Below are 13,867 nucleotides of genomic sequence, written 5' to 3' on the forward strand. Positions count from 1 at the left end.
TGGACCCTTCTTCAGAAAATTTCTGAAGAAGGGTCCAGACCCAAAACATCAGCTTTCCTGCTCCTCTGATGCTGCCTGGCCTGCTGTGTTCATCCAGCTCCACACCTTGTTATCTCAGACTCCAGCATCAGCAGTTCCTACTATCTCTGAAATTATTTTGTAACATGCTAACTTTTATTCAAATAGCTTCCAATGATGCTGCATGGCAAACAGTAAACAGGCTGAAGTAACATACCTTAAAACAGGAATTTAAAAATTTTGAAGAGATATTTTGAAGATTCACAGTTAGTTACAATGTCCTGAATTTCTACCCATTATTCTGTTTCACTCCATTTTGTCTACCACTTTGAAACAAAACTGAACATTTATCTTTGGATAAACAGCATGCAATATAAAAGATGCACAGTCTACTCATCAAACAGCAGTTCAAAGCATTTTAAATTATTATTTTCCACGTGACAACATTTTGTGATCTCCCCTGACCGAATAATGAATGCTTCAGTTTCTCACTTCATTAGAGAAAACTGCACATATTTTAATAACTGCTGATGTTTGAAGTAAAATCCAACCATTTATTCAAACAGTAGGTTATCTGAGATTAATAATACCAGCACGGCATTCAGGCTGTCAGAAATATTACAATCCGTATCTAATCACAGTGTTGATTCACACATGGAAGCAAGAGGTGGATAAGAAGAAAAAAAACTAGCTGCTCTTGACATCAAGCTCTTGACATTGAACCTTGGTCAACTGGCAGTCATTGGGTATTAAGGGAAAAATTCTCCAGAGGCACGACAATTGGAAGCAATCATCCCGTCTCTGGGCTCGGAGCACTGATGATGGACATCCTCAGTAAAGCATTTTTGGCCCAAACAGCTTCAACTGCAGTACTTCAATTGATTTCCTTCAGTAATGAGATCATGAGTGACTTTTTTTTTACAGACAGCATCGCTATTAACAATTCTTAGAATAATTAAACTGACTGTGCCTACCTAGAGCAGAACATCAAATGTACAAGTGAAAGGTAATTATTATGTCACTTTAGAAAAGGAAACAACCTTTTCGAAGAAGGTAAAGCCAAAAGACCAATGTCTGAACTTCAACTGCACCTCTAATGCTTAATCACACATCATTAAAAATCAGAGGATTATCACAAACTAAATGCTTAAATGGATCAGCCATAGCAACAATATGGATATAACTGCACCCAGAAGCTGGGTTCTCTGTGACAAGCGACTTTTCCACTGATACTAATAAAGCTTTACATAATACAAGTCAAGAGTGCAATGGAATATTCACAATTGCCTTGATGAATATAACCATAGCATGAAGCTCAAAAAGTTGTTTAGTTTGTTCAACTCATTCTCAATCTTCATCCCTCTATCACACCAACTGCAGTGCACCAATTTACAAAGCTAATTTTGACAGCACCCACTAGCCCAATCACCTCTACTACCCAATAACTCAAAACACTTCAAGGAAATGCCAGACCTACAACCACTTCAAACCACATCTGTTTTGTAACCTATTGTTAGAGTTTTGCCACTGGATCAGGAAATATTAGACCAACCTCATTATGGCAAATCATTATAAGTGCCATACTGAGCACCATAGGCAGTCATAGTCTTCCAAACTTTCCAATCATCGCAACAGGAGATGACCTCATGTTGAAGTTCTGATTGAGCCAGTATCTAATCTTGTCCATCTGTTTCCTTCACTGGTGGTCTCTTGTTCTTGTTCCATTAATCCTTCTGGTAGTTATTAAGCACTCATACCCTCTTACAGATGACACGTGCAAAGAGCTCCACATTTCGCCTTTTGATAAGAGTCCCCTAATTCTTTCAGTTCTTCCAACCCCATTCAATATTCTCCATTAGTAATTTTCTCCACCCAGCTTGTACTTAAGAGTCCTTCTAAAACACCAAATTTAAAATCTCTTTCTCCTTCTCAATGCTTTAAACTTCACATCCATAATTCATTACTGACCAGACATGACATTTTAGTACTCAGATTCTTACTTAAAAATTCAAGCTAACAATTTTCAATTTCAGTACTTTTGATATCAGATGTAACTGTGCTTCCTAGATGGTTGAATTGATATGTTCTAATTTGCTTCTATTCACTGTGATAATCCATACTAAAACAACCCCTCCCTTTGTCATTACCATGGTCTATGTTTTATGGGAGTACCATCACCATTATGGTTACAGCAAGTAAAGGAGAATACCCATCATCCCACATTTAGAACTGCAGCAATAAATCCACCCTAGCCAGTGAATCCTATAGGAGACATGGAAATTAACCTAAAAGCCTACACACATTTTTCATATTTTTATCTACATCATACATGGGTTCTCAAAATACACCAGAGAGACATAAACAGTCCATTATTCTCTATTCCCAGCAAAATATGAATAAATTAAAAAAAACAAATCAGCCAACTCTTCTTTTGGATTAACGACATTGCAGTTTGCAAACAGTGAAGCACAGGGGTGATGTATGAACTTTTCAAGATTTGATGAGGGGCTCCTGCATCCCAGTTGGTGTTTACCCTTTATCAAATTCTGAACAGTCCAACACCTCGTCGCAAACTTTCACACAAATTATAGATCAAAATGATAGAAACAAGGAGAATGTGTTGCTCTGGGAAAAAAAGCACAGACAGAGCACTTCCATTGCAAGTGAGCAAAGTATTTAGGAGTATACAGTCACAATATCCTACATTATTCAAAAATTAGAAATCTGATTGAGCATTTTTGTCCAAATCTGTTTATCTGTACGCATTAAAGGCTCTGTTCAAAGTTGTAAAGATCCTGTTGCAAATTCTAGTCAATGACAATGCATCCATTAGTCTTCATGAGAACTGTGTGAAAACCTTTTGTTCTGCATCACTATTAAAGAAAAATTGTCAATAAAATCTGATACAAAACATGGTTTTAACTTTGATAACACACACTTTCAAGTATTCCTGTTTTGACCATAGCTAAGATACCAAAAACTTTATCCAAAATACAGGTCTGATAAAATTTTCAATCATGTTCATTATTAACCATTGCTACATCCAAGTCTGTCTTTGTTCAAATCTTCAAGTTCATCTCTTCATAAAATATTTAAATTATTGGCTATTTTCCCCAACTCCAATACCCAATTTACAATCAACACAGGTAATAAAAATAAAGTTTTTTTGTATTTTATTTACTTTCAACCATTCCTGTTATTTCTAACACAAACACAGCCATTTGGAGACAGAAAGGGTGCAGATGCTGGAAGCTAGAATCTAAAAATGTGGAGCTGGAAAAGCACAGCAGGTCAGACAGCATCCATGAAGCAGGAAAGTCAATGTTTCGGGTCGGAAACCTTCTTCAGGCGCCCTTCTTCTAGAGTTCAAGCGAGGGTCACTCGACCCAAAACGTTAACTCTGATTTCTCTCCACAGATGCTGCCAGACCTGCTGAGCTTTTCCAGCATTTTCTGTTTTGATTTCCAGTTTACAGCATCCCCAGTTCTTTTGGTTTCTATTTCAACTGTTATTTCTAATCTGTGTAACCAAAAGGGTCATCAAGATTTACATCAGATTATTTTTAACTATCTCTGAACTGGACTTTCAGAAGGTTATCTCACTGTTCGGGATACTCAAGTAATTTTTTATATGTTTTACACAGAATGCAACAAATATTTTAAAGTTACTGAAATATCTTAGTAGGGACTAGAGTGTCACATATCAAAACCAATTGATAGGAAAATGTGCAACTTAAATTACAGAAAGAAGGGATGCAATAAAGAGGTAATTTCCCCTTATTAAACAACTTCGGAGTCAATTAAAAATAGGAATAATGGTCCTAGCTTTCCAATCTGGATTGGAATCCCTAATGCTAACCCAGATCAGACAAGATGTTACCCATTTACCTTTCCAAGGCTTTACTGGGCAGACCTCTAACGCAGGGTTTATCAGAACAGAGGCATTGCAGCAAACCACAAAGGCAGGATCAGAGTGGAGAGCTGCAAGAATTTGTTAACAGCAATTGCTACCATATTCCAATTAGGATGCACAATTTTAAAGTCCTGAATCCACTTTGATAACTGTTTAGAGAAGCTAAACATGGCAAGTGGATGGCATGTAGGGTGTCAGATGATTGGGGGCATAGGTTTCCAGCTCAGGGACGGGAGAGGGTGGTAATTGGATGGGTTGAGCAGGCAGGATGGCAAGTGGGTAGTGGGTAGATTGAGGGGGTAGGGTTGCAGGTGGGTTAGGGAGTGTGGGTAAGCAGTGAGAGTTTGGTATGCAGGTGTTTGTGGATTAGAGTCAACTGGGGCAAAGTGGGTTGGTGTATTTAAATGGGTAGCCATGGTGTCACGACTTAATTGGGAGGAACGTGCCAATAATCAAGCCCCACGATTCCACAATCTGCCACAAACTTATGTACACAATTAAACCATTAAGATGGTCACATTGCCTGACAGGCGGTTATTCAGGACAAACATAGTTCACTCGTGGTAGACGACTTAGCAAGATTAGATCACATGAAATACAGGGAGAACAAGCCAGTTGGATACAGAACTGGCTCGAAGGTAGAAGACAGAGGGTGATGGTGGAGAATTGCTTTTCAGACTGGAGGCCTGTGACCAGCGGTGTGCCACAAGGATGCTCTTCATCATTTATATATTTTTTTCTTTATTCATTCATGGGATGAGGGAGCATTTATTGCCCATCCCTAATTGCCCAGAGGGCAGTTAAGAGTCAACCACATTGCTGTGGGTCTGGAGTCACATGTAGGCCAGACGGTAGGGATGGCAGTTTTCTTCCCTAAAGGGCATTAATAAACCAGATGGGTTTTTCCAACAATTGGCAATGAATTCATTGTCATCATTAGATTCTTAATTCCAGATATTTATTGAATTCAAATTCCACCATCTGCCGTGGCGGGATTCAAATCCAAGTCCCCAAATTGTTATCTGGGTCTCTGGATTAACAGTCCAGTACTAATACCACTTGGCCATCACCTCCCCCTGCGAGTTATAATTGATTTGTATGTGAACAGAGGAGGTATGGTTAGTAAGTTCGCGGATGACACCAAAATTGGTGGTGTAGTGGACAGTGAAGAAGGTTAGCTCAGAGTACAACAGGATCTTGATCAGATGGGCCAGTGGGCCGAGGAGTGGCAGATAGAGTTTTATTTAGATAAATGTGAAGTGCTGAATTTTGGAAAGGCAAATCAGGGCAGGACATATACACTTAATGGTAAGGTCCTCGGGAGTGTTGCTGAACAAAGAGACCTTGGATTGCAGGTTCATAGTTCCATGAAAGTGGAGTCACAGGTTGATAGGATAGTGAAGAACATGTTTGGTATGCTTCCCCTTATTGGTCAGTGCATTGAGAATGGGAGTTGGGAGATCATGTTGTCACTGTACAGGACATTGGTTAAGCCACTCTTGGAGTACAGTGTGCAATTCTGGTCTCCCTGCTACAGGAAGGATGTTGTGGAACTTGAATGGGGTCAGAAAAGATTTACAAGGATATTGCCAGGGTTGGAGGGTTTGAGCTATAGGGAGAGGCTGAATAGGCTGGGGCTATTTTCCCTGGAGTGTCAGAGGCTGAGGGATGACCTTGTAGAGGCTTATAACATTATGAGGGGCATGGATAGGGTAAATAGCCAACACCTTTTCCCTGAGGTGGGGGGAGTCTAAAACTAGACGGCATAGGTTTAAGGTGAGAAGGGAAAGATTTAAAAGGGACCTTCGGGGCAACGTTTTCACACAGAGGGTGGTGCAAGTATGGAATGTGCTGCCAGAGGAAGTGGTGGAGCCTGTACAATTACAACATTTAAAAGGCTTCTGGATGGGTATGTGAATTGGAAAGGTTTAGAAGGATATGAGCCAAATGCTGGCAACTGGGACTAGATTTATTTAGGATACCTGGTTGGCAAGGACAATTTGGACCGAAGTGTCTGTTTGCATGAGACAGCTGTATGACTCGATGACATCAGGTTTCATCAACAGGAAAATAACTAGTTATTAATCAAAACTACTGTTTAACAAAAGGGGGAAAAATTACCAATTTACTATGACGTGACTTAAACTGCGACTGAAATCCCCAAGCATATGTATTTGTTCACAAGTAAAACAAACAAATATTTGACACAAATATTATATGGTAGAAAAACATAAACAAGAGAAAAATACTTCCCGTAGATCAAATCCAGACCACAAAGATGGGATATGTTATTTCTCAAAGTTTTTTTGATTCTTAGCAGTGATGACATCATTTAGCCGCACAGCAATGGTCAATCAGGTGGACCTAGCCCTTTCGTGGAATTCTTTCTTTTTACCAGTTTCCAGGTTTTTGATCATTTTCCACTCACAGAGTGAAGGGAGAGAAAACTTTCAATGTTTCCGAGCTTACAGTGCACTTGCAGACCTGTAACAAAAGTGCAACTGGAAAAGTCTGAAAGCTGTCATCAAGCAGTTTTCCTTAACTCTGAGACAGTCTCAAAGTACCCATCTCACTAAATCACAAAGTAACAAACTTGCGTAGCTAAACTGGACACCAATAATCCTACTTGACCTTCATTACAAAAAAAACTCTCCTTTCAGCTATTTGGCAATGTCCAACTTCCATTTTTCAGTTTATAGTCCATAAAGGAAAAATATGTAGTCACTTAATTAAGGAATTATCAGGAAGCCCAAGAAAAATTAAGAGTTAAAACGTGCTCTAACATTTCATGGCTAACTATTAAGGTTCGTAGTTCAGAACATTCCAAAATCTCTGCCTCTAGCTGAAAGTTGTGAACTTTGTCAGATGGTTTAAAATATCCTCTATCCTTTGGAAGTTTACATATCCTGGACAATTACTGCATCATCAGTGCATCAGGTCACTCAAGTAGCCCAGATGCGTATCTTTCAAGCCAAATCCAACCCTTGACTATCCAGAGAACAGAAGATCCAGGCCATAAAAAGCAATAAAGTAAATATTATTAAACCTTGACGGGTCTGAGTATAATCTTCTCAATAGGCAACTGCAGTTTTCGGGTTGCTATGGTTGGAACCAACACATTTTTCTACTTAAGAAATAGGGGTGCAAACAGAAACAAATGTAGAATTGCAGATGAATTAAATTTGACTCCAGTGGTTATGCATGGAACTGTACATGGTGAATATGGTCACACTGTAGATTTTCAAAGTACACTTCATGTTTTGATTACTGCATTTATTCTACCTGCAAGGTGTTGTTCCAGTAAAGTGATACTACCTGATAAAGAGCTCCACAGATAGGAAAAATTGTTCATGTAGCTTTCTACTATGGAAATCTGGGACTGATACTAAACAAAAGGGAGCTGCTGCAGTATTCTTTTGTCACTGGCACCATCAGCAAGTCATAAATGTTAAACTTGTTTAGTGCCAGGCTAATCTTAGCCCCATGGACAACCATCAATTCAGTCACAATTCTCCAATTAAACTTGATGCAACAATACTAAATCTGGAGAAAGATGAGCTTAATCAGTTTGGCAGAACAGACATTTTTTAAATGTCAATGTTCAGTGAGATTTAGCAGCACTCACAGAGGAAATGCAGAAAGTTGGTAGCAGATGCACAAGACAATTAGGAAGCTTCGTGACATGTTGACCTTTACTACAAAGGGATTAGCATGAGGGAGTAAGATAGTCTTCCCACAATTATATTTTGAGAGCATTTCTGAGTACCGTATACAGTTCTGGTTTTGATATCCAGGAAGGAGACATTTGCTGGTGGAAGTACATTGAAGATTTCATAAGATTTGTTCCTACGACAGGATTGGCCCATGATGAGAGATTAAGTACATTGGGTCTATGCCCCAGAGTTTACACAAGAAATAGTAAGAAGAAATTACTCGGCCACTCAGGCCTGGTCTACCTTTCGGTGCTGTTATGGACCAGACCAAACCCCTTCAAATATATCAAGGAGATAGCCTAGACCCCAACTTTTATCTTATTTAAAGGCAAGTATAAGGTGCTGTATTCCAGATGTAATTGGATTGGTTACACTGCTCGACTTTAAACAAAATACTCTATATTCTTACCCTCATTTAAAATACAAACAAAAGAAATAAGAATTGGTATAATTTTAACTCAATTGGAAAACTTAACAGTATAATGGATTACTTAACTACTAAACACATTGAACTCGACCCCATATACATTCCACTACGGAGGAAACCCGGAAGTGAGGCAATCCATCGCAATGGACCCCAGAGTTTAAAAACCAGGCAGGAAAACACACCGGCGCTTCATCAGAGGCTGCACTGAGGATGTTACCAAGCATGGTAACGAAACGTCTGTGGAACAACAAACCAGCTCAGCGAGCCAACCAACCTCAACACAGTAAGCACAATATAATAATAGTGAACCACATTACTGAGCAAAGAAGGTAGCAGTTTTGGCCCAAAGCTGTCTGTGCTGGTACTTTTCAAAGAGCTATCCTGTTGATCCTATCCCTTTACTTTTCTCCAATAGTCTTGGAAATTTTGTCAGAATATACAGCCAATTATCTTTTGAAAGTTACAGCTACTGTGTGAGCTTCTGCCACCTTTTTAGGTCATGGATTCCAGATCATAATAACACGCAGCACCACCCAATCCTCATTCCCCCTAGATTAGTGTGTATAGGTAGAGCATTCTCTCAAGCGTAACAGTTTATATCAAGGACTTTATTCTGGAATAAATGTAGATTTAAATTCAAATTATATTAGATCAATATTCAACACTGTTACTGACCAGCCTATTGCACTCAATTAGAGTAACACTTTCAGAATTTTGATTTTTGTGTCCTCTAGATATGTGTAAATACTCTTGGATATGCAATTCATTGCAAGAGGGAAGAAAAGCCAGTGAGTTAATTTTAACACATTTGAAATTCCTGACTTGAAACTGATTCCAAAGTAACTTCCAAAAATAAGTTAAAGGGGGATGGAATCAAACAGCAATAATGCACAATGCATGAATGCATGCATTTGTAAAGTATTGTGCTACCAATCCATATTGAAGCACATATTCTTGTTGCTGTTTGAATGAAAGCCCTTTGAAAATAATCCTGTCAAACTGATAATCAAATGTAAAAACTGTCACCAAGTACACTTCAGGAATTGCTAGCAGTGTTGATGCATGAAGAACCATCATGGCAATATTTAATGTTTCTAGGCAACATTGGCATCTGTTTGTCATTTTCAACACTAAGGCATAATGAGTACATCACAACACAAATCTCATCATCATGTCTCATTGTACATCTTAAAACACAGCAAGATGTCCTGCAGCAGCTACAAATTTTAGTAGCACTCAAAGTACTGTATATCATTTTAGTATTGCTCCAGGTACTAGCATTAATAAGTCTTCAGGCTGGACCAAGGACTATGTGATGCAAGACTCAAGACAAGCTCTGTTATTATGTGGAAAATAAATGCAGACATCCATTTTTAATAACAAGAAAAATGAATTTGTTTTCATGATACAACTACAAATGCTGCTTATTCAAACATACATTTTATAATCACGTTTCAAAAGTACAATACAAAAAGTTAACAGTGCAAACTTGAGTGATTGAGCACAGGAGCAATTGCTTTCTACCAATGGCAGTATTGGCTGAAATAAAATTGCATTTAAGCGATTGACCAAAGGAAAAGAATCGAAGTTCCTCCAAAAGGCCAAGCTCTTCACGACCACAACACAATATAAACTCTAAGTTCTAAATATCTGCTTTTTCTCAATGACCTCTCTGCTCTTCCCTTTTCAATTCTGACATAAATGTTCCTTCAATGTACAAGAAAATAGTAAGTCAGAAACTTTCATCGAAATTGCCAAATATTCATATTCCACTAAAATTTAACTCAAATTTTAAAAAATTATTTGTGCAGGCATTTTCTGTCCCAACAAACCAGAATTTGCTGTACCAGAGCAAGTATAAAGTAACTGCCAATCATGAATTTTGTTCTTGGGTTTTTAAAAATTTGCACAGCCAGTTACTAGAAGTATGATCTGATAACACTTCAGCAGAGTATCTGGGACCTGGCTCAAACTGTAAGCAGCTGCACATCATATTATCCAGTCAGAATGGAAGATTATGAAATTCACAGTGCAAAGACTCAGAAGCATGTACAAGTTAGAATGGGGAAATTCATATTAGGTGCAGTAGAAGAAATTTTCATTGTTGAAGAAAATGTAAAACTTAAAACAACTTGCACCGCTCCTTTTTGTGTTCCTACCTCTATCCATTTTTATTTCTATTTTTATAAGTTTTACATTTTCTTCAACAAGGAAAATCTGAATGAATGAAACTCCACACTTGAAACAGCCCATTTTCATTGCTAGAGAAGTTGATTGATCATCGTTAAAACCTATCACAAATAGGTACTGAGGCTAAAATGGTCAAGACAACTTTGTGCTCAGTTGATTCTAAAATCTACAGGAGAATGAGAAGTTTGTGCTATCTGACACAGTTCAATGATGAGCCAGATAATGAGATGATGTTTTGGCAAAGCTAACAGTGCAGCAACAGCACCCAAATAGGAACTTTTGAATGTCCACATTTCATTGTGCCTGAAGGCACTGTAATATGTGTACATCAATAACACTGAATGCCATTAGCTTAGCAGCAACATTTTTCAGAAAGCTTAATTTGTAACAGGAAATAAACTTTTACATCCATTGCAAATGTGATGTTTAGATAATACTGTAGTACAATGTTCACACTCATGTAAAATGTCATGAATCCATTTTGCTAGGTCCACTTTCTCACGTGTTGCTCAGAACATCTATTGAAATACATTTACAACGATTTAAACAACATCAATAAAATTAATCTTGCAACAACAAATTAAATCAGAATTCAAAAATCTATCAAAGTATATGGTTTACTTTGATATATGAGAGAAAATTTGGTGATCTTAAAAGGTTTCTTTCAATAACTCAAGTTCTCTTTCTTTGCCTAATTATATACACATAACAGCGGGATTATGCGATTTGCTGAAGTGAAAAGGACAACTAAGACAAAGGTGTCATAAAATGCTTAAACTGCAAAACAAACATTATGAACACTTACGCTTCAATTTAAAGCATCTGCCGGTAGAAAAGTGGCCACAGCTCGATAAAGCTCAGCCTTGCAGAGTTGTGCTGGCTGATTTAACAGAGTGATGTGAGCGAAAAACCATCGGCGGATCACGAATGGACATTCAGAAAGCTCCTAATACACGTTTGTGGACGTTGCATCATTTGTAATGAAGAAGTTCTGTTCGGTTTGGAAGTTAAACGGGAAACAATACGTCCCTGTTCTCCGGTGAAAGAGAGAGTTGCTCTCTCCGAAAGCTACTGAGTTTGAACTTTCCAGTAAAACACTGGCTCCATTCTGTGAACTGCATGCCTCTGTACTTTTCCCTGTATGTCTACATGTCCCTGTGGGGCGGCAGTACGTTCGCGTGTGGCCTCTCGCCGGCTGCAATGTGCTGTCAGAACGGTTCCCTCCGGATAAAATAACCACTCCATCCTCTCCTGCTACATGGAGTGGAAGTCTTTAACAGAGCTGCATGTTAGCTTTGGGCACGGTACAATGGGAAAAGGGGGCTGCCAGCACAGGGCACTTTAATCCATCACCTCTCCTTCTAACAGTGCGGGAATGAGTTCGTTCAGTAGTTATACCCACCTGAAAACACTGTAAAATCCCAATGGTTAAAGATGCCAAGGGATTAATTTTATACATCACCCATGCTTCTGAGGGTCCCAGGACTTCTATATTCACGTAGCTCTGGGAGCCACTCAGGTCGTTTAATGTGGGTCTCTACGCATGCTTTCGGGGAGTCTCAGATCTTTTATAGTCTCATTGATATATCTCCGGTGGGGGGGGGGTCAGAAGTCCCTCTCTTTTTATTTGAAGGGGGTGTCGGAGAGATGCCCCTGGTCCCCTACTCCTAAGTGCAGACCCGGAATCTGCTCATTTACCCGGAGGGGTCTCCTGCCTAGCTTTCATTCTGCGTTTCCCTGAGATCCCTTTGCCTCTCACTCACTCAGTCCAGCGCTTCTCTCGCTCTCCCTTTTCCAGCACACATACCTGAGTCACCAGGGGGATGAGGGTCTGCTCCACCGACCTGGTTTTGATCTCCAGTCCGGGATCGGTGTTGCAGTGGGAAGAAGCCATGATACCGCTGAGTCCGCTGGTACGGCTGCAGATGCAGATCCGATCCCGTTCTCTCCCTCTCCAAGAGTGACTGAGAGGCGGGAGAGAGGGAGTTGCGTCTCTTTCCGGCTGTAGGAGGAGCTCTGGAAAGTGTGGAGAGGGGATGGGGGAGGTTACAGTGTTGGGATTTGAGTTTTCATTGGTGCTCTGACTGTAGTACATACGGTTTTCTAGTTAAAACGTGGTTTCAAAACAGCAAATGCCATTGAGTTCATTGGCGAGCTGCAGTGTAGTAAGAGGAAGGGAAGCAGCAACGACAGCGGCGGCCACTGGTGGTGACCCTAGCAGCTCTCTGCTGACCCGTGTCCGCCCCAGGCACACAGCATTGCTCCAGAGCCATGCCCCGCACCCTTTCTCTCAACTTTAACACCAACTTCGGGGTCACATCCACAAAACATGCAGCCTCACGCTCGTTACTTCACTCTGTTGCTGGGTTCCTGAGAAAGGTTACTCGCAAAATCAATCGGGAAACCAATTCCCCTTACACTTCTCGTCAAAGATGGGTAACTGCAAAAAAAAACTCAATTTTTTTGGTGGGGGTGGTTTTAGCTTAACTCTGTTTTTCGTTTGTATTTTTGATTTACAAACGTGTTTAGAAACACATCTGCCCTCACTGTCTGTGCTCTCAGCTTGGTCTAACCACTTTGCCATTTGTCCTTTTTTTCTTGAAGTATGTTTTACCGTACTTCAATCCCACATAAACGTGATCTGGTCTTGTTAAATTTTGAAGATTTGCAGTGATAATCTTATCCTTTTGCTCCCTGACGACAAACATAACTACAAGACTTTATCGGCCAAAAAGGCTCAGAACCGCTGTGGGAGCATTGGCTTAAAATATATTAGTTTAACTGGATTGCGGATGCTGGAAATCTTAAATAAAAACAGAAATTGCTGGAAAAGTTCAGCAAGCTATGGAGAGAAAGCAGGGTTAACTCTTGGAGACCAGTGACTCTTCAACAGAACTGAACTTTGCTTTCTCTCCACAGATGCCACCAGATCTGCTGAGTTTCTCCAGCAATTTCTGTTTTAGTTTAAATTATGGTTGTTGTACCCAGTCATAAACATTTGAAAAATGTGATATCACAATAAAATATAGTACAGAAGTGGTGTTTATGTCTGTCTTATTGGAATAATTTAACCAATACACTCACAGATCCCAAATGGATTCAATTCTAACTGATCAAATTTGAGAGTAATAGCAAACTAACAAAAGCATTATTCAATCTGAGAAGGTGGCCTGGAAACTAGAAAATAAGTTGAACAAAGGTGAAAGTGTGGAGAACAGTGCTGCACATTAAAAAAAAAGTGAAAAAAAACTATTCCATGAAGTGTGAGAATGACTAAGATGAAGCAGAAGGGGGGTTTCATTGGAAGATCACAGACCTGAAATGTTAATTGTGTACCCCAATCTTCACAGATGCTGTCAAATGTGTCCAATATTTCTGGAATTTTTCTGTGATTTTAGATTTCCAGCATCCATATTATTTTGCCTTTGCCAAAAGAGAGCCATTTTTTAAAATAGATTCAGCACTCACTACTATCACAGCAACACAAATATGCCATTCAGCCCCTCTAGATTCTTCAACCATTCCAATAGATTGCAGTTAATTTATATCTCATTTTTATTTATCAACTTTGATCTACATCCCTTGATACCCTTGCCTAATGAAAATC

General features: G+C 39.4%; 1 protein-coding gene across 3 annotated transcripts in view; it reads right to left on the minus strand.

Moving 5' to 3' along the window:
- Positions 1 to 12,205, minus strand: part of ctnnal1 (catenin (cadherin-associated protein), alpha-like 1) — a 298,283-nt gene extending 286,078 nt beyond the window's left edge. For 2 of the 3 annotated variants that reach the window (XM_048617645.1, XM_048617642.1), the window contains exon 1: positions 12,068 to 12,205. In XM_048617645.1, coding sequence (XP_048473602.1) covers positions 12,068 to 12,154 — 87 coding nt within the window. In that variant the 5' untranslated portion in view covers positions 12,155 to 12,205. The remainder of the gene's footprint in view (positions 1 to 12,067) is intronic. The other variant, XM_048617652.1, reaches the window with a different exon arrangement.
- Between the last annotated feature and the right edge of the window lie 1,662 nt (positions 12,206 to 13,867).

Source organism: Rhincodon typus, chromosome 2, assembly GCF_021869965.1.
Source record: "Rhincodon typus isolate 14 chromosome 2, sRhiTyp1.1, whole genome shotgun sequence".
Lineage (NCBI taxonomy): Eukaryota > Metazoa > Chordata > Chondrichthyes > Orectolobiformes > Rhincodontidae > Rhincodon > Rhincodon typus.